This window comes from Solea senegalensis, linkage group LG5 (assembly GCF_019176455.1).
Source record: "Solea senegalensis isolate Sse05_10M linkage group LG5, IFAPA_SoseM_1, whole genome shotgun sequence".
NCBI lineage: Eukaryota > Metazoa > Chordata > Actinopteri > Pleuronectiformes > Soleidae > Solea > Solea senegalensis.
Genome location: NC_058025.1, coordinates 18,807,126 through 18,828,179, shown reverse-complemented (window position 1 = coordinate 18,828,179; position 21,054 = coordinate 18,807,126). Strand labels below are relative to the sequence as shown.

At 40.4% G+C, this 21,054-nt stretch overlaps 1 protein-coding gene across 2 annotated transcripts in view; it reads left to right on the top strand.

Annotated features, from left to right (window-relative positions):
• The window catches only part of LOC122769398 (dematin-like), a 40,412-nt gene extending 23,638 nt beyond the window's left edge, over positions 1-16,774 (top strand). For both annotated transcript variants that reach the window (XM_044025914.1, XM_044025915.1), the window contains 9 exons: positions 165-317; positions 507-616; positions 1,728-1,833; positions 11,687-11,736; positions 11,826-11,862; positions 12,335-12,342; positions 12,428-12,484; positions 12,644-12,724; positions 16,523-16,774. In XM_044025914.1, the coding sequence (XP_043881849.1) occupies positions 165-317; positions 507-616; positions 1,728-1,833; positions 11,687-11,736; positions 11,826-11,862; positions 12,335-12,342; positions 12,428-12,484; positions 12,644-12,724; positions 16,523-16,636 (716 nt within the window). In that variant the 3' untranslated portion in view covers positions 16,637-16,774. The remainder of the gene's footprint in view (positions 1-164; positions 318-506; positions 617-1,727; positions 1,834-11,686; positions 11,737-11,825; positions 11,863-12,334; positions 12,343-12,427; positions 12,485-12,643; positions 12,725-16,522) is intronic.
• The last annotated feature ends 4,280 nt before the right edge of the window (positions 16,775-21,054 follow it).

Here is a 21,054-nt window from a genome sequence, read left to right as displayed (position 1 = left end):
AAAAAAATAACTCAACAGTAACATGATCTTCATAATCGGAGTAAGAAGATAACACACAGAACAAAAAACAGCTGATGCTCAGGCAATGTTATACCATTACAACTGAAAGAAGGTAACATATAATTCCATAAATGGCTGCAAAGTGTATTTGTGTGTGTCCACAGATGTGTCGCCCTCTGCTGTACCTCAGGGGAAACACATCGAAGATCTGATCATTGAGTCGTCTAAGTTTCCAGCAGCTCAGCCTCCAGACCCAAACTTGCCCTCCAAGATAGAGACTGAATATTGGCCATGCCCCCCCTCCTTGGCTGTGATTGGTACAATACACAGGCACACGCGCGCACACACACACACACACACACACACTTTTATTTGTATTTTATTTTTTTATATTTTAATCATTTGTTTTGTTTTTTAAATTCTGACCACACATTTTCCAGTCCTGGATCAAACAGACTGTTCTCCTTCCTTCCTACTTTCCTTTGCTCTTTTCTCTGCTCCTCTAGAGAAGGAGTTGGGAAAGAAGGGGCAGAGTGATGAAGATGTAGGGAAGGATGGGGAGCTGGATGATGAGCTGTGGGGACTCAGAACTCTCCAGAAACAAGAACTCAACAAGGTATGAGATGATCAGCAAAGCTTGTAACTGTTTCAGTAATAACTATAAATCCATTCATCCATCCATCCATACATACATCCTCTTCTACCACTTTATCCTCCACATGGGGGTTGTTGGTGCCAGTCCCAGAGTTCTGTCATTGGGTGAAAGGACAGGTCTCCAGTCCATCACAGGGAGACATAGAGACAAACCATCTACACTCATACCTACATTGTAGTTATTCATTGGTTTATTTCAGTTTAAGAGAACACATTACTGTAATTAACATTATAATAATGTACATTTAATCATTAAATACAAGATGTAAGATGAAAGTTAAAGGAGGCAACATTATACAGTATAAATATAGCCACCACAAAAAGTAGGTCACAAAAAGTAATATAACAAGTTAACACTAGAAACACAGATAAAATACACACAGAGAAAGAGAAACAGCTACATGTGACTTCAGCCCTGGTTTGCCTTAAGCCATAAATCAAGGTGAGTAATTCTTATTATTATCAACAGATTGTTGAATTGCAACTCAAAGCTCCCTCTGGTGGTGGCTCTGGTGTTTATACTACTATGAGTCTCCTCTTTTAGAGGTTGCAGGGCAAGGCTGTAATAAAAGAGACAGTCAAAAACTCAGGAAATTGTGCAAATTACTTTTTGTTGACTCACCTCTAAATGACCAGTTAATAACACAAAACTCAATAGGTGAAAAACACTATAGCAGAGGTCAATGGGTCTGGGCCTGATTTGTCTAAAAATCTGTGGAATTTGACCTTGTTGTCAACATTTTTCATGTATACTCAAATACCTCCTCACCTAACATGTGAGTTAGAATACACACAGTTTTTAGTTTTTTTTGGGTTTGTCTATTTATTTGTTGGCAGGCAGATTAAATAAGCGAACACATTGTAGTTAATGCAGGAGGGAGGAGTATAGCTGCAACTTGGAGAGACTTTGCAGGTATAAAAATTACAGCATCATCAGCATACATTTGAAGATTAATATTTGGAGATGCATTAAGTATATCATTAATATATTATAAAAGTGAATAAAAGAGGTAAAGCAAAAAAGCCTTAAGGGAATATTGTAAGCATGATTCTAACAACTCATTTTCTACCAGATTCAGTCTAATCTGGGTAAAATCATTCTGAAGGAGGAGTTGGGAAAGTCTGCAGCTCCTCTGAGGAGGAAAACTCGCTCACTGCCGGATCGCAGCCAAAATTCCGGTAAGAACACACGCGCGCACACACATATGGCATATGTGATTTCTCAGGTCAACATGTTTGACTCAATATGTGACATATGACCAGGTCAATCACAAATTATGGCTTACGTGGGTTTATGAGTTCAGTTTGCTTACGACACACAAATCTAGCCTCTTGGTGGTCTAATAGCGCATTTCCACCAGCTCTACTCACCTCGCGGCACGTTTTAAGTAGCGTTTCCACTAGCATAGTACCTAGTCTGGTGTAAAGTCACTCGTCACTCAAGTGTGTGTGTGTGTGTGGCATATAAAACAAAGTCACCGCAGTTTCACTCAGCCGTGCAGTGATGACTGCAGTGAGTACTTTTTGTAGTGGAGATGCAACCTAATCATGCTGTGGCAAGGCGAGATGAGTAGAGCCGGTGGAAATATGCCATAAGAGGACTGTGGTTTAGGAGTTCAGTTTGCTTACAACACACAAAACTAGCCTCTTGGGGGTCTAAGGACTGACAAATATTACAAGGCCTATACAAACACTGTTATTTTTAGCATTTTAAAACTTACCACTAGGTGGAGACAGAACTTATGTAAAACCATCTTATGACCATGTCTGTAGTATGCCACACATTACCCTTCAAAAACATGGAATATGAACAAAATATACTACATGAAAAACATGAACATGTTTATTGATAATTAATTTATCAATTTATGCAACTGAAAGAACATTTGCATAATCTGAGCAGCTTCTGTGCAACTGACAAATTGACCAAGTGCTGGACAGTATAACTGTTCATATCAAAAACTGGTACACTCTGCTTTCTCTCTCACTCAATGCAAGCATGCACACACACACCTCTCTCTCAATGCGAGCATGAGAGGTAGTGATTGTGAGTTTGACCTCTGAATTAAACCCACGTGGTTTTGTTTCTTTTTGGTATCAACCAACTAAAAAATATATATTACATTACATTACATTACATGTCATTTAGCAGACGCTTTTATCCAAAGCGACTTACAAAAGTGCATTTAAACATTTGGGTACAAATAAGAGCTAGAAGTAAGTAAGAGCTTCAAGTAGAACAAACTATGAAGTGCTAGTCATAAGTGCAATATATATATATATTTTTTTTTTTTTTTTTTTTTGTCGTCTTAGTCGAGGTAGAGTCGGAACAAATGTGTTTTTAGTCGGCGTCGGAAGATGTGGAGGCTTTCAGCTGTCCGGATGTCGATGGGGAGATCGTTCCACCATTTGGGAGCTAGGACAGTGAACAGTCTCGAGTTCTGCGAGTGCCTCTGTGATCCTCTCAGTGAGGGAGCAGCAAGCCGGTTTGTCGATGCAGAGCGGAGTGGGCGGGCTAGGTTTTGATCATGTCCTGGATGTAGGCTGGACCGGATCCGTTTGTAGCATGGAACGCAAGCACTAGAGTCTTGAAGCGGATGCGAGCAGCTACAGGAAGCCAGTGAAGGGAGCGGAGGAGCGGTGTAGTGTGACATCCACTGAGAGATGTCAGTCAGACAAGCGGTGATCCGTTCTGCTACCTGTGTGTCGGAGCTGGGAAAAGAGAGAATGAGTTGGGTGTCATCGGCGTAGCTGTGATAGGAAAAACCATGAGAGCGAATAACCGAACCAAGAGAGTTGGTGTATAGAGAGAAGAGGAGAGGGCCCAAGACAGAACCCTGAGGGACCCCAGTAGCTAGAGGACAGGGTTCCGACACGGATCCTCTCCAGGTTACTCTGTATGTTCGGTTTTGAAGATAGGACGAGAGAAGGGTAAGTGCAGAGCCTGAGACACCTAGTTCTTGAAGGGAGGAAGTAAGGATCTGGTGGTTAACTGTGTCAAACGCTGCAGAAAGGTCCAGGAGGATGAGCACAGAGGAGAGAGAGGCAGCCCTGGCAGTGTGGAGTTGCTCAGTGACAGCAAGAAGTGCAGTTTCGGTCGAGTGACCTGCTTTAAAACCAGACTGAAGAGGATCAAGAAGGTTGTTCCGGTGAAGGTAGGAGGAGAGTTGATTAAAGATAGCGCGCTCCAGAGTTTTGGAGAGAAAAGGAAGAAGAGAGACAGGTCTGTAGTTATTTACTTCAGACGGGTCAAGGGTGGGTTTTTTAAGGAGGGGGGTCACTCTGGCCTCTTTAAGAGAGTCCGGAAAGCAACCAGATGACAGAGATGTGTTAATGAGGTGGGTGAGGAAAGGAAGAAGATCAGAAGCAATTGACTGAAGAAGGTGAGAGGGGATAGGGTCAAGGGGGCAGGAGGTGGGGCGGGCAGAGGTTATTAGGGAAAGAACTTGATCCTGAGATAGAGGGGAGAAAGAGGATAGAGAAGGAGCTGAATGTGTGGTTGGTGGAGTGGTGAGAACAGGAGGTGGGGTTGAGAAAGAAGAGCGAATGTCATCTACCTTTTTTGTGAAGTAGTTGACAAAGTGAATTGGTAGAAGGGAGGAAGGAGGAGGGGGGGTGGGGGGATCAAGGAGGTTAGAGAAGATAGAGAAAAGTTTTTTGGGGTTAGAGAAAGAGGATTGAATTTTAGTCTGATAGAAAGATTGTTTGGCTGCAGAGATAGCGGCAGTGAAGGTGGAGAGGAGAGAGTGATAGGAAAGCAGGTCATCAGGGTGTTTTGATTTCCTCCATTTTCTTTCTGCTGCCCGTATCGTGGCTCTCTCAGCACGCACTGAGTCCGACAACCACGGGGCTGGGGAGGACTTACGAACCCGCCGGGAAGTAAGAGGACAGAGAGAGTCAAGAGAGGAGGACAGAGTAGAGAGGAAGGTGTCTGTGGCAGAGTTGGGATGCATGAGGGAGAAGGAGTCAGCTGAAGGAAGTGCTGATAGAACAGTTGAGGAGAGAGAGGAGGGAGAGAGAGAGCGAATGTTGCGACGGACAAGTGCAATATCTGATGAGATGTGATCATCCGATTGGGAGAGTGGGAGAGAGTAGGAAATGAAGAAATGATCAGAGACATGAAGTGGGGTTACCTTGAGGTCGGAGGTGGAGCAGTTTCTGGTGAAGATGAGGTCAAGGTGGTTGCCAGCTCTGTGAGTTGGTGGAGAAGGAGCAAGTGAGAGAGAAAGAGATGAAAGAAGTAGAAGTAGATCAGATGACTTCTCTGACTGGATGTTGAAGTCACCAAGAAGAACAAGTGGTGGACCATTTTCAGGGATGTTTGAGAGGAGGACATCTAGTTCCTCCAAGAAGTGTCCCAATGGGCCTGGTGGACGGTAGATGACAACAATGATGAGTTTTACTGGGTGAGTTATAGTTACAGCATGAAATTCAAACGACTGTGAAGAGAAGTGAGGCAGTGGGAAAAGAGTGAAAGTCCAGTTGGGGTTGATAAGTAGACCTGTCCCGCCACCTCTTCCAGTGGATCTGGGTGTGTGGGAGAAGGAGTGGGCAGAGGAGAGAGCCGCAGGGGTGGCTGTGTTGGAGGGTGTTATCCAAGTCTCTGTGAGAGCAAGGAAGTCCAGACATTGCTCAGTAGCAAAGCCAGAGATGAACTCAGTCTTGCGGGTAGCTGACTGGCAGTTCCACAGGCCCCCTGCAACAAGGTGTTGGATGTGTGTGGAGCGGGTGGGATATATAAGTGAGGAAAGGTTACGGTGGTGCTGTGAATGATTGTGAGGTTTGTAATATCTATGAGAAGAGACTTGAACAGGAATGGAAAAAACGCACATATGTGAAAAGTAGTAGGTAACAGTTGTAGGTACAGGTACTTAGCCTCATTAGCCTCCCCGTTAGACTCCTGTTTAGACTCCTTTGTCTTTGTCTTCCGGAGTCTTCGTCTGAGGAGGCTGCCGCTGAAGCTGCCGCTTCAGAGTAAGTGCTGCTTTTTCAAAGACACCTGATTAGGTATCACCGTTTAGATAAAATATAGGGCTGATATGGACCAAAGGTTATATCTCCATATATTACATACAACCTGCACATTAAATCCAACTAGACCCTACCATTAACTCTTGGTTTCTTGATTGAAGAACAGAAATTTGCCTTTAAGTTTTTGAAGGTTCCCTTTTTCCAGTGCAAGAAGCAACATTTTGTATGGTGGGCTCGGACAGTCTGTAGAAATGCCTATGTACTGAGATGTCATGTCCCAAGAAGTCAACTATTTGGTCGAGTCCATTATTCTTCAAGTTTAGGATTTGAGAAGTGGTTACAGTTGCGTGGATCTAATAATCTGGCTTCTTTGCACCACATTCTTCTGCCAACCTTCTGAGACTCTGATGCCCTCTGTAGTAAGAGAGACAATTCAGCACAGCAAACAAGTACTGATTGTCTTCAGGCACACAACATTCCCTTCTCTTCGCAATCAACAAACTGAGGGCATTCACCATGTCAGATGTAAGGACTCCCCCTTATTCCTTGTAGTTCCACACACTCAAAATAGTGGCACAGCTTCCGTTCATATTCTGACAAGCCCATTTCTTCATGGCTGGCTGAGCAATCCCGCTCCACAAAATTCTTCTTGTCAGTTGACAGGTCTTCTTGAAAGTTAAGTGTTGATATCATAGTATAGGTTCACAGTAACCAAAACCCATTTGTGAGAAAGAAAATTGAATGACAAAAGATACACTAACTCATGCCGTAAGAAAAGAGAAGTTACCAAATCATGCTACAACTTTCCAACTAGCCAAATGTATGCAAATACTGTGATGTATAACTAAATATGTTTTAATGGACATAGCAAAATATATTAAGGAAAATTTGTAAGAATATTTTAACCAACCTCTATATTTTAGACCCATCCACTTAAGGGGCTTAAATGGTCCATAGCATACTGAGCATTTTTCCAATGACGATATCTCTTCTTGCACAAACTTGTGTGTCTTGCATGCTGAAAATTACATGTAAAATGTAATAAATAACATTTAATTAAAAGTTAATTGTGCTCTTAATGTTTTGGACAGTAACTGCAATTTAAAGGTATTATCTTACCATCATTGCGACCTCTTGGCCTCTTTGCAGGCAAATTACCTTCAAGAATAATCCCCTGCAGAAGTTATTCAGTTAACAATGAATTTAATACAGCCTCAACTAAGTGGAAACACACAGCATTTTACTGGTATAATCTATAATTTATGAAGGAAAAGAAAAAATTTGGCTGGACTGCAAATATCAACTAAGCATTAACAGAAAAGTTAGCATTCTCGCAGTAATGTACAGTATGTCCATCTTTTCAAACACTTAATAGCTCAAGTGATCCCAAGTTCTTATGTGATACACTACAGTTTGCACAAACACATGTGTCCATCACCTATGTGACACAGGAGCATACCTCTACAATAACAAATATGTGACACAGTCATAAATACTATACAACTAAAACAAATTCAGTCCTAAATGTCAGTTCATGACTTTTTTCAGTTCATGACCTCTTAAACCATGACCTCAGATACACAGTAATGTTCAGTGATGTTCATTCAACAACTTCCTCCGTCCTCCAAATAATACAAAGATTTTGGTCACAAATACATATGAAGTTCTGGCTATGAGTGTATGACAAACCTCTTCTGGCACAGTCAAACAGCTGATTCTGAAGCATATTTCTGCATAACCTACATGTGACATGGTTATATACATGTGAAATCATGCCATGTTCTTGTGAGAGAAACTGTATTTTACTCAAAACCAGTGTATCTTTCTCTACCAATCGATGTCCTCTTAAACCATGAACGCAGACACACAAGGTCACAAGAATATTGAAATTCTTTGCAATCAACTTTATCATTTAAACAAAATACTGAATTAGATGAAAGTAAATTGTACCACTGGCTTTTCTTGTTCATATCCACGCCATGGCAAATTATGCCCTCCAAAGTCGTAAGTGATGTCTTCGTCTGCTTTGATGTCCATTATTATGAACAAACAGAGGTGTGGAACACCATCCACATCAATTTTTTTCATTTTGGGATTTGGATATTGGCCAAGCATCACTGCTACAGGGGTAATAAAAGAGTCACCTGTTAAAAATATTGACGAAAAAGATGTTCTGTCAGATTATTAATAATTATTATTCTTTCTATCGACATAAATTAGGACTGAAACAATTATTCGATTACTAAGTTAATCATCAAATAATTTGATCATCAGTTTGAGTGTTTTTAAGAATTAAAACAATTTTCTTGATTTTTCAGGTTCTTAAATTGAACCCTAACCCTTTGCTCCAGATAACAAAGAAATCATTAAAAGTGAATCATTTTGGTTTGTGGACAAAAGACATTTGAGAACATCATCATTTCCAGGTTTGACGAACACCGATCAACATTTTTCAATATTTTCTGTTTGCTTAAAGGGGACATATTATGCAAAATCAACTTTTTAACCATTTTAATACTTATATTTGGGACTCTGGAGGCCCTACCAGTCGCCAAAGTGTGGAAAAAGAATTCTCAGTCATGTTTTCGTGGTCCCCCTTATTGTAAGTATAGGCGATAAAACACTATGTTGAATTCCCTGCGCTTATGACGGCTGCATGCGCATTTCACCGCAAATGTTACCGCCCCACCAGTAAGTTTACTTGGAGAGCTCCACCTTAGCTCCACCATGTCCCTGCAAGAGTGCAGGCGAGGGAGGAAGAGCGGTATTACGTCAACGCGGAGGGACAAGTGTGCTGTTGGAGGCTGCACAGTGGAGCACAGTGTTTTACACAAACTTCCAGCATCAGAGGATTTTATATATGAAGCTAATGTGCCGGATAAAGTCAGCAAACGTGTGTTTGTGTGTTCGCACCACTTCGCATCAGACTGCGGCCAGCGGTGGCTGTATTTAGTCAGCGACCGTATTTCACCAACGTACAAACACACACATTGTTAAGAAAAGGTCACATAGAGCTCATAACTGACCATTCTGACACGTCCTAATTAAAAATATTTGTTCAGTACGTCCTCCATGACCGGAGCACAGACTCAGTCTGATACAATCACATATGGCGGCACTTTTATGCAGCACTTTTAAGCGGTGCTGCACTCTCTGTGCAGGCGAGCTGCCTAAACTGCCGTTGTATGTGACTGATCGCCAGCTCCGGAGCACAGTCACCGGTCTGATACAGTAACATACAGCGGCAGTTTATTCAGCGCACCGCTGGCAATTAGCGGTGGCAATCAGTGGTGCTGTTCCTAAGTGTTTTTAACTGATTTACAGTTGGGCAGTGTCCGGCTTGATCTTTATGTAGGACGTCTCTTCCTGTGACGGCACTCTCACTGACATGTTCATTAGGACACCAGGGAACTATTTTAATGGGGGAAATAGGGTATAATATGTCCCCTTTAATACAGACAAAAATGGAGAGATTAAACAATTATGAATATAATTGTTAGTTGCAACTCTACTTTGGATACAGTTATGTTACACTCAGTCATGTATCCTCTCTCTCAGCCGTATATTTTGTAATGTCACACACTGCAGATGTGTGCCAACAAAACTGGCAACACAGAACACCATGGCAAGGCAACAGTGTCACACACACCTCACATACGTTAAAATGGCATTCCATTAGGGGTTGATATTACATATTAAAAAGCCAGCGAATGAACAAATACTTTGTTTAATAGGAGTCCTTGGCCGAATCTGATGTGTGGTCCTGTGCTTACGCATCAATCACGGTCAAGGAAATGCTTACGTGGAAACAATGTGCAGCTTCACTCAAATAAGTGCTATTTTACAATTAAAATAAGACTAGTTAGTACTATTGCGTGATACACAGCTGGTTATTTTGATTTTAAATTTTATATTATCAGCTGAAAACAGCAGTTGAACAGTTTACAAGAAGAGAGAGCTATAGGAGCAGTGTCTGTTTCAATAATCAGACCAGGGGTTCTTAACCTTTTTGACATTGAGGCCCAATTTTTGTACAAAATGGCCCATTAATTATTTACACTGTATAGGTTTAATTTACCTCACTCCAATAAACCAAATCTTACTAAAATAAAATGACATGATAAAATGGGATCATCAAAGACTTTTATTAAACATGTGTGTAAACCTGCACACGTACACTGTATCAAGACACCAAACAGGCTGATAATTCCTGGACCAAATCAAGCTGTGACTTGAAAACATTTCAAGGATCAAGACAGGCTTTTTTAATAATAACAATAATAATAAAAAAAAAACAATATTAGGATTTTATTTTAAAAATGTATCATATATATGTATATATATATATTATATACATTATTCTCCTCCTTCTTAGCATGTCTACGAAGTAAATACCATGTCATCAGTGTCCATAGATATGCAGCAATAATATTCACAAATAATTTACTTCTGCGCAAGCGTCACCCAGAGCAACCTGCAGTGCTTAGCACTGGAGGCTAATCAGTTAGCACCAGAGGCTAACTGGTTAACTGGTGTTTTGCATTCACAGCAGGTGTCAGCCTTGACTCAGACTGACACCCGCTGTGGCAGCTTGCAGGATGTGTTGATTAATTTTATCACATTAAAACGTTGTACATCAAAGCTACAATGCTAAAAATTCTAACGTTACCTCGCAAACGTAGGTAATGTAGTTCCGGTGTAATGGAGCGAGGCTCTGTAACGCGAACACCCTGCTCTTACATTAAATTCAATAAATGTAAGCTGTCTCTGAAGTCCGTGAATAACAATGTCATTGCGTTCATATGTATATTGTTAACAGGTAGGCTTATTTCTTCTGCGTCCGTTTCATTCTAGTGGATGAAACATACGTTCGGACGTTTGTCTCTTCTGTCATCAAGTTCGCCCTAACTTTTTATTGAACAATTTTACATGTCGCTCTCAGTGAGTGACAGGTACCAATAACAAAAACAAAAAGAGAGGAAGGTAATGGCCCCTTATAGGCCACGTGACTAAATGCAACAGTGCCTCCTCCTGGACAGGAGGATACAGTTACATGTTACATTCATATACACACACACACACACACACACACACACACAAGGCAGGATTGTTTTTATTGATGTTTCACTGGATTTGTTTCCATATTCCATGTCTATATTCATCACATACCATGAACGGCTACAGTGAACAGAATGTCAGATGAACAGAATATACTGTTAGTTTACAGGAGGAAGGCAGAAAGACAGAGGCAGAAATGGGAGAAAATATGAAGGGGTAATGAAACCATAAAAATTAAGGATCATGTGGGAGAAATGAGACAGGAAAGAAAGAACAGAAGGCAAGGGGAAAGATGAAAAAGCCAAGAGCAAGGTAATATGAAAATGGAAGTAGGATGGAAAAAAGAAGCAGATGCAAAAAGGAGGCAGGAAAATGGAGGGAGCAGGAGTAAATATGCATGTGGAAGAAGCAGATATGAGGCAGGAGGAGAACAAAGAATGAAGAAAGTCAGTCAGTCAGTCATCATCTAACCGCTTTATCCTCCACCAGAGGGTCGCGGGGGGTGCTGTGCCAATCTCAGCTTCATCGGGCGATAGGCGGGGTACACCCTGGACAGTTCGCCAGTCCATCGCAGGGCCACACACAGATAGAGACAAACAACCATTCACTCTCACACTCACTCCTATGGTCAATTTAGAGTGTCCAATTTATCTATTCCCCACATTGCATGTTTTTGGACTGTGGGAGGAAGCCGGAGTACCCGGAGAGAACCCACGCACACACGGGGAGAACATGCAAACTCCATGCAGAAAGGCCCTTGTTCCAACCGGGGCTCGAACCCGGGTCTTCTCACTGCAAGGCGAGAGTGCTATCCACTATACCACCGTGTGGCCCAGGATGAAGAAAGTGTTTCTGAAATTTAAATATTTGATCTTTGTTGTGAAAGCCAACTAGCATTGAGTTTCCTACAACGTCTCATCATTGAAGGAAGAAGGCAAGAGTAAGAATCAGGTGTGGTGGGTGTATATTTAACCAGTTTTGTTCACCTCATCCTCTCTCTCAGGGTCCAACACCTCCAGGTCTGTGTATTTCCCCACCTCTGGCTTGTCCAGGGTGAGTAACAGACATCCACTGAACACAGTTGTCCAGTCACAGCAGAGTCATGTGATCACAGTGATGACCATATGTCTCTGTCCTTTCAGCTGCAGTTAGCAGAGTTCTCTGAAAAAACTCCTGCAGGTAAAGATTAGATATTTAATTCAAAAGATTTTTGGCGTAAAAAAAAACATTTTCTATTGGTGTAATCTTTTTATATGCATTATTTACCTTACATGCAGCCCTCTTCTTATTTTATTTACTACTAGCAGTAGTTAACAATAAATCATTTATGTTGTGAGTTGTAAACACCAAAAACATTTTTTAATAAGTCCCCCCCACAAAAAAAAGAAGGATGATCTTTGTAATCTCCTTTACTGTATATGCTTTTGTCACCTGTTAAAAATAGATTAAGAAATGAATTGTTAATTTTGACAGAAATAGTCAAAATTATCACCAGACTTAGATTTTTCTTCACTGGCAGTCCAGTGCTTCCATTTTTTTGCATGAGGATGAACTTAAAAGCTAAGCCGATTATTTACCTTAAATCTGCATAATTTCATTTTAAGGAAAGTAATAATTCATTTATATATTTTTTCTCTCTGTCTTCCTACAGGTGTGCAGGTACAGTACGATGATTTATGTCAACATTGTCTGCACATTACATCAGTTTTTTCTCTAAATGTGTGTTGTGTATTGTGTGTTGCAGAACGGTGATTCCAGAATGGACAGAGGAAACTCGCTCCCCAGCATGTTAGAGAATAAGGTAAAAGTAATGTGTTTTTTATTTTTTATTATTGTTATTATTATTATTAGCATTGTTGTTGTTATTATTATTATCAATGTTGTTCAAATGGTGAGTTCATCTTAATCACACTTTTCATCACAGTGTAACACTTGTCTCACTATCATGTAATATCTGCAGATTTACCCTTATGAAATGCTGGTGGTGACCCACAAAGAACGAAGCAAACTGCCACCTGGTGTGGACAGAACCAGACTAGAGGTAAACACTGTCTTAGTTTGTGTTGTTGTTTTCTCTAAGATCAGTGTCAAGAAAACATTCAAAATACTCCACACAGCTGTTTGTTTTACTTCTCTTTATTTATGTTTAAAGGTGACATGGAATGCTTGTATCGCACATATATGTTAGTTATGGTTGACTTACATATATATAATATCAATACATATATACATATAAAAACCTCCTAGTCGCCGCAAACGAGCCGATCAAAATATCTCCTCACTGACGCTCTCGTCAGCCACGCTGTTTCAGACCAAAATCAATCCCCCCGAGAACGTGGACTGTTGTGATTAGCGATCCAACGAGAGCATTCCCACTCCTGTGATTGGCCAGGTACCTGGAAGTGACATAATTGGTAGGCCAGTTCTCAGATACACAGCTCCCCCTCTGGCACGGGTTTGGGACCTATGCCAATATTGCATTTTCGCCAGACCTAACCTACATGCAGAGCCGGATTAAATAAATGGACTATACTAGGCAGACTGTATTTTTTGGGCCCCCCTCCATCGATTTTATTTATGAATTGAAATCTGAAACTTACCAAAGTTACTAATAAAAGTTAATTCACATTTTACATAGCGTAGTCTTTGCTTACGAGTAAATTGAATAGTTTACTAAGTAGTCAAATATACAAAGACCAATAATATGTGCAGTAAGAGAAACTGTGCTGTCGTGGTAAAGAGGTTTATTTCATGGACAAGCATCACCTCTCTTCCATTTTCTGGTATTCAGCTCCTGGTCTGGACTGTTCAGCAGTTTTTTCCACTGGTCTGGATGTTTCTCTGGATGGTGTACTGTGTTGTTTTTGGAAGCCATTCTAGATTTAGTCTTAGTTTTAACGCTTATTAGTTTTAGTCACGTTTCAGTCATTTCTATAGTCCAGTGTCACACATAAGTTTGACATGAAATTTCCTCCGCCGGTGGTGCGTCGTGACCGACTCTAGATCGGCTTGGAAGGGCTCGGGGCGAAGGTGGTTTACAGCGAACCCCCGCCCGGACCTCGCCGTGGACATGTGCACTCGCTGCGGCTTCTCCCACCCGCCTGCTCCCAGCACGACTGTCGATCGGAGCAGACTGTCCTCAGAACGCCCTGACAGCGTCGCGTCATCAGGACGAGGAGTGTAAATCGTCTTGAAACGCGGACCAAGTCATTTTTAGGTTTTGATTGTCCCTCTGTCTGGGCCCCCTGCCAATCGGGCCCTAGGCACGTGCCTAGTTTGCCTTTGCGTTAATCCGCCTCTGCCTGCATGCCAAGTTTCAGGAGTTTGAAAAATGACCGGAAAGCCACGGATATAATAATAATTATAATAATAATTTGAAGGATTTCAGGTTCCTCGCACAAATTTGTGCCAGGAGCCGTCCCGGCCCCTGCCATTTGTGGCTCTGGCCCTAATAATATTAAAAAATAAATGTACCATTAATCAGTTTCGCAAACTAGAACTCTATCCTTACAACACATCACTTTGTCACAGAATTTAGAATTAGTCATTTGTGGCGTGTGTGCACAGTGGACAGGAGGGGGGGATACAGGGGCCTTGTGGAGGCCTTCACTGACTGGAGCATGAGGAACTGCCTTCTCCTGAACACCACCAAGACCAATGAATTGGTGTTGTTCAGGAGATCAAAATACCATGCCAGTCAGTCTGCATTGTGGGAGTGAAGGTAGAGACTGTGCAGTGCTACAAATACCTGGGGGTGGTACCATGGATGTAAGAACTGGATAGAGCACCGCCCTTTTGGCTCTGTTCATTCCTTGCTATGGAGTTGCTCACCCAGCACATATGCCAAAAAAGTTTCTGACTTCCGCGTTTATTTCCAGGTTGTGCGGCCCATAATTTTATTTTTATTTTTATCTTAATGTATTTTATTCTATATTTTATTCTATATTTTATGGTGTTCGGTACCTGGGGTGTTTTCTCTCTTCCAGTCTCCTGTAAAGTGTGACTAATTTTAACAGTGCTGTGTGTGGATGTTGGAGCTGTTAATTTCCCAGAGGGAACCTCCCAAAGGGATTAATAAAGTCGTCTGCCTGTCTGTCTGTCTGTCTGTCTGTCTGTCAGGTTCAAATGATCAATTTAATGGTTCATTTAATTCAATTAAATTTTATTTGTTTAACGCCAAATCATAACATACATTATCTCAAGGCACTGTACATAGACAACGGTGAGAGGAGTGGTGAGGATTACTGATGACATCCTCAACATACGGAAGTGCCGATTCGCTTCGCAGAGACCAGGAAAACAATAAAACCCTATTTTCTCAGCAGTGGCTGAACTGTTTGTTCTGAAACTTTAGGGTTTCATAAGCGAGGTAATGATGCAGATACACACAACAGCAGCGTTAATTGGAGCTTCCTGTCTATGTTGCCTTTAAAGATATAAATTGCAATAGCAATAGTTGTATGGAGGACCAAATCTGCCAAAATTCTAAATGAATGAATAGACTACTCGAACGGACGAGTTTAAAATTCAAAATGGCTGACTTCCTGTTGAGTTGAGACCATGGTTACGATCGACTTTTTTGTTTGTCTTGGTCTATAACATCTTTCCACCAGGTTTTGGGAAATTCGGTAAAACTCAATTTTGCCTCTGTTTTCACCTTAGGGGGCACTATTGAGCCCTTGAGCAATGCACGGGTTTGGGACCTATGTCAATTTTGCATTTTCGCCAGACCTGACCTGCATTGACCATGGCTATTAGTTTATATGTGTTTTTACAGGAATTATGTTGAATTCAGGGATTATATATATTATTGTCCAAGTGTTGTAAGTCGCTTTGGATAAAAGTGTCTGCTAAATGACATGTAATGTAATGTAAAATAATGACAACATTAAGTGCTTTTATGATGATTAAAAAAAACAATTCCATTGAATATTAACCATGAATATGACTTTGGTCTCATTGCTATGCTTTGTATTTTAAATTTTACATACTTTTAAATTTCAAAGTTCACATTTCTAACTGTTTTTGTAGGTGGTTTACAAATAAAGCTAACGTATCATTACAATTTATGGTTAATATAATAATCCCAAAACCCATCATTGCCTTCATTTAATCACATTTCTCATAAAGTTTTCACATTGTACGGTTCACAAAGCTGTGACATCACTCTGGAAAATAAGATTTCTCCGGGCTTTTAATGGCCTTTAGGAAGCTTTTACAAATGTGAAACTCTATCTATCTATCTATCTATCTATCTATCTATCTATCTATCTATCTATCTACAAATGTGTCCTCTGCATTCAACCCATCCTTATCACACACCACTAGTGAACACACACAAGCCAGGTACAGGAGCAGTCGGCAGCACATAACTGTGCCCAGGGAGCAATGGGGGAGTTGGGTGCCTTGCTCAAGGGCACCCCAGCTGCTGGCCCGTCCCGTAACAAGCCCAAATTCTTTCCTTGGACTGCCCAGTAGAAAACCACTTTATTAATACAGGTCATTTACCAGATGAAGAATGAAGGACAGGACAGAAAATGAGGGGACTACCTAGTAGCTACTATATGTGTGTGTCACTTGATTCAAGCTGTTCCTCACACGTCACTAATGTAGTTAACGCTAAGCACTGGCCCATGAGTTGCAGTTTGTGTTAACTTGATGCAGCCCTCACTAAATGTGTCATGGAAAACAGCTTCACATTTGTTGGGAACACATTATTATTATTATGGAAAATATTATTATAAGAAGCAAAGAGCAGTTTTTCTATGCTCCTCACTGTATTAAATAATGGTATTAATTTCTCTCTCTGCTTTTTTCTATATGTCTCTTGTCCCTGCAGAGACTCCTCTCTCAGGACGAGTTCTTCAGTATTTTCGGCATGTCCATTGAGGAGTTCGACTGCCTCTCTCTCTGGAAGAGGAATGAGTTGAAGAAGAAGTTCTGTCTCTTCTGACTGTTGCTGAGACTCCATGTCCCACACTCCCATACATCCCTCACGACTCTGAACAAAACTATTAGAATCACAGACCATTATCACCCTCATCTGAACAACAAGTGTAAACATGTGACATTTTAAAGCTGCTGTCAGTGATGTTGTCTTTCGCCCATTATTTACGGTGGCCTGGAAGTGCAAACCAGCATTACAAAACCTAAAACAAATTTACAAATACAGAAACAAATTGATAAAACTTGAAACAAGTTTACATTTTCCGAAACAAATTTACAAAATGCAAAACATTCCCTTCTGTAAGGACTGTGGCATTTATAAATTTGTTTCAGGATTTGTAAAAGTGTTTTGCATTTTGTAAATTTGTTTTAACTTTTGCTCATTTGTTTTGGTATTTGTAATATTTTGTAATACTGGTTTGCACTTCCAGGCCACCATAATTATTAATACAGATCTGATACCAATAACAAATGATGCATTTTAACAGTATGAATCTACTCCTGTGGAATGTGATGATTTGAGTGATGATTTCTATCTTTCTTGTACGGCCTGACTCAGGTTAAACCGTACACATATTAAATAAATGGACATAGACTTCTAAGAATATAAGAATATATTAAATAGCCACCAGGGGGTGACTTTGAATGGAAGTCTAAGGGAAAATTAGACTTCTCACTTGATGTATAACATCAATAACAGAAGTTAATGGTCTTACTCACTCACTCACTCAACATTTTGTAAATTATTTTTCCTTTACAGCAAACTAAATGATAAAGTATGGCACATATGAGGTGACATTTGCAAATTTCAAAACATGAGGCAAATTTCGACTCAAGGTTTCAGAACAGGGGTTCACATTGTTACGTGCGACATCACAACCACTTATCACTTGGGTTAAACCTGTAATAAAGCCATAGAACTTGCAGTACACATTTTTTTTTACTTATAAGCTTTCCAACAATAAGTTGCCTAGTTGCTTACAAGCTAACTCTGGCTAATACTGCGTCACTTCTTTATTAGAAGAAGTGATGCAGCATGTGCATATATGCTGATGCCCAACCTGGTGTTTTCTGAGTTGTGGCTCCTATGGATCAAGCTTTGTGGGATACAATGTAACTCCTATATTTAGGCCACGTTCAAACTACAGCACTTTTGTATGACAACTGTTGGAGCTTAATAAGACTTTAACATAAGTAAGTCACTGACAGCAGCTAATTCAAAACACAGCAAATTAACTATTAACTATTAACTATTATACTCTTTTAGAGACAGTGAGAAGTTTAACAAAGACTTTTGTATGTCTTTCTAGTTCAGCAAAGATCACTGCCACACACACACACACACTTAAATGACAATAAACATCAAACCAGAGCAGAGGTGGAGGCTGTATCTGGAATCACTCACTATACTTCACTATACAATGAACCCTGTCTCCACGTGGCTCTGGTTTGTTCATTTAGCAGGTTGCAAACATTTAGCATTGGCTAGTGTTGCTTAGCGACCAAATGACGTGCAGCTATTTTTTAAAACCATGTTCTTGTTATTGAAACTCTGACAAGTAAAATCATCAAATTATCTATTGTCACTTTAAAGAAAAACAACGTGAAAGAATGGAAAGCGGCTAAAATTAATTCCATGGATATACAAGAGGAATGATGGGAAATCACCATTAAGCAAAAGTCACATTATAAATTGATGAATGCCTTCTTTATAAGAGTCTCAAGCATCTCTGTGGCAGTAAAAGCAGTTGTGAGCTCATGTGAAGGTGGAACGAGATGGATCTGACTGAGTTTGTTGTCCATTTCAAGGGACTTCACTTGTTGATGTGACCTAACGTGAGGCAAATATTTCAAGCAATGAAGTTTCATACAGAGTCAAAACAGACATGTGTAGATGCAGTTTTACTGTTGGTTGAACCAGGTGACGCCAAGTTCACATCATTCACTCAAAATTTAAACATTTAAACTGAAGTGAATAATTTACCTGACGTGTTTACCTGTCATGAAAGTTGTCGTTTATTGTTTGTTGATGCATTAGAAACTGAAGACAGGCGTTGTATGTGCAAAACCCCAATTGAGCAAGACCTGACAAAGGAAGGCGTGGGGCTTAAAGTGAACAAGGAAGTTGAATGACCTGGTAAATTCTGAAAGTACTGTATCACTTGATTCAAGCTGTTGGTTGCACTTAATTTATTCATTCATTTCTCTGCAATTTTTTCCGTGACTTGCAAACTTGCTGACTTATGACTAAAGTCTTTGCTTCAGCACTGTATGCCTCTTTTAAGTGAGGCTGCACTGGTATTTACTCTCTTATTTGATCTGATGATTCAGTTCTCATGTGCTTACAGTAATTTACCCTGTTTTTGTTTGACATGAGCTCACTCTCACCTCCATGTCTGCCTCACACACCTTACCACCTCATGCTTCCTGTATCTGTGGAACAAGAGAAGACTGGAAAAAAATAAAAAAGAAAGGATATTTGATTTTTTTTGAGTAAATGCACATTATTCATTTTACGCTGAGACAATTTACATTGTTCTTTTAATTTCTTGATTCTAACATTGTTTGGAGACACTGAGAGGATTCATGCTTTGATTGGTTGTGTTTTGTATTAGAGACCGGAAGTGGCTTTGCCGTGACTAACACCATGATGACACAAAGATTGTTCTGTGTTTTGTACATTTCAAGGTTTTTTTCATCGACTTTTCTTGCAGGTTGATGTCACAATGCAACATCACTGTCGACATGTCTGATAGGCTCATGGAACTGCTGTATGCATTATGTTACATGAAGATCTCACATACATTTGTTTTAACCTTTATTTAAATGGTTTGATATAATGAAGTTGACAGTGACACAGCTGTAGTCACCCTGCTGCAGCTGTACATACTGAATCACTGAATGATAATTCTTGTGTAGTTGTCACATGTGGATACAGGTAATGTAACAGATGAATGGTGATGTGAATGATTGCAGGAGGTACAATAAAGAGCTTTTTTTTGCTTTAAGAACACTGTGTTTAACTTCCTCTCACACACGTCTGCATATGATCAACAAAAATAAGACAAAGTACTAAGTCATAGTTCACGCCATTTAAGTGTGTTTATGTTAGTTACTGACACACTAGTCAGAGATGACTGGGCTGTTTATTTGCTCAGAAGTCAGCAGACATGCACTCACTGAAAACATGTCAACCAGCAGAAACACAAGGGGGAAAAAATCATTTAAATTCAATTCGATTCGATTCGATTCGATTCGATTCGATTCGATTCAATTCAATTCAATTCAATTCAATTCAATTCAATTCAATTCAATTTTATTTGTATAGCGCCAAATCATAACATACATTATCTCATGGCACTGTACATAGACAACATCAAGGAGAGCAGAGAACCCCAACAGTTCACACAATGAGCAAACACTAGGCATCAGTGGAGAGAAAAAACTCCCTCTTAACAGGAAGAAATCTCTGACAGAGCCAGGCTCAGAGATGTGCAGTCATCTGCGTCGACCGGTTGGGGTGAAAGGAAAATGGGGGACAGCGGAGAGGTGGGGGACAGAAAGGGGGGATAGAAAGGAGATGAGGTAGAGACGGAAGAGAGAGCGAGACCAGGAGCAGATACACAACAACTGTATCAAGTTACAAGTTTATACAGTCAATGATATCGACTTTTTTATTATAGCACAATAATAATGGTGATGATATGGATAGCCTGAATATATAAACTGGATCTTGATCCTGTAACCTGCAAGATGAGAATACAGAGAGAGAGAGGGGGAAGGAAGGAAAGACACAAACTAGGGAGAGAAAGAGACAAGGTTAATGACATATAAAAAGTCATAATCAAATGCTGAGTGTGAGAGAGTGAATGTGCGTGTACCACAGGAAAATCCCCCAGCAGTCTAGGTCTATAGCAGCATAACTAAGAGCTGGTCCAGGTTTCCCTGAACCAGCTCTAACTATAAGCTTTATCAAAAAGGAAAGTTTTAAGTCTAACTTTAAATACAGAGAGAGGCTCCGCCTCCCAAACTGTCATTGGAAGCTGGTTCCATAGGAGCTCTTACAGATTCTGGGAACCACAAGTAAACCTGTATTTTGTGACCTAAGTGGTCTGTTAGGGTGATAGGGTAAGACTAGGTCTTTCAGGTATGAAGGGGCCTGACCATTAAGTGCATTAAGTACGTGAGGAGTAGGATTTTAAATTGAATTCTAAACTGTACGGGGAGCCAGTGTAGAGAAGCTAACACTGGAGTTACATGGTCTCTCTTTCTAGTTCCTGTCAGAACTCATGCTTCAGCATTTTGAATTAACTGAAGGGTTCTAACAGACTTGTTGGAACATCCTGATAATAAGGAGTTACAGTAATCTAATCTAGATGTAACAAAAGCTTCAACTAGTTTTTCAGCATTCTGTAAAGACAGAAT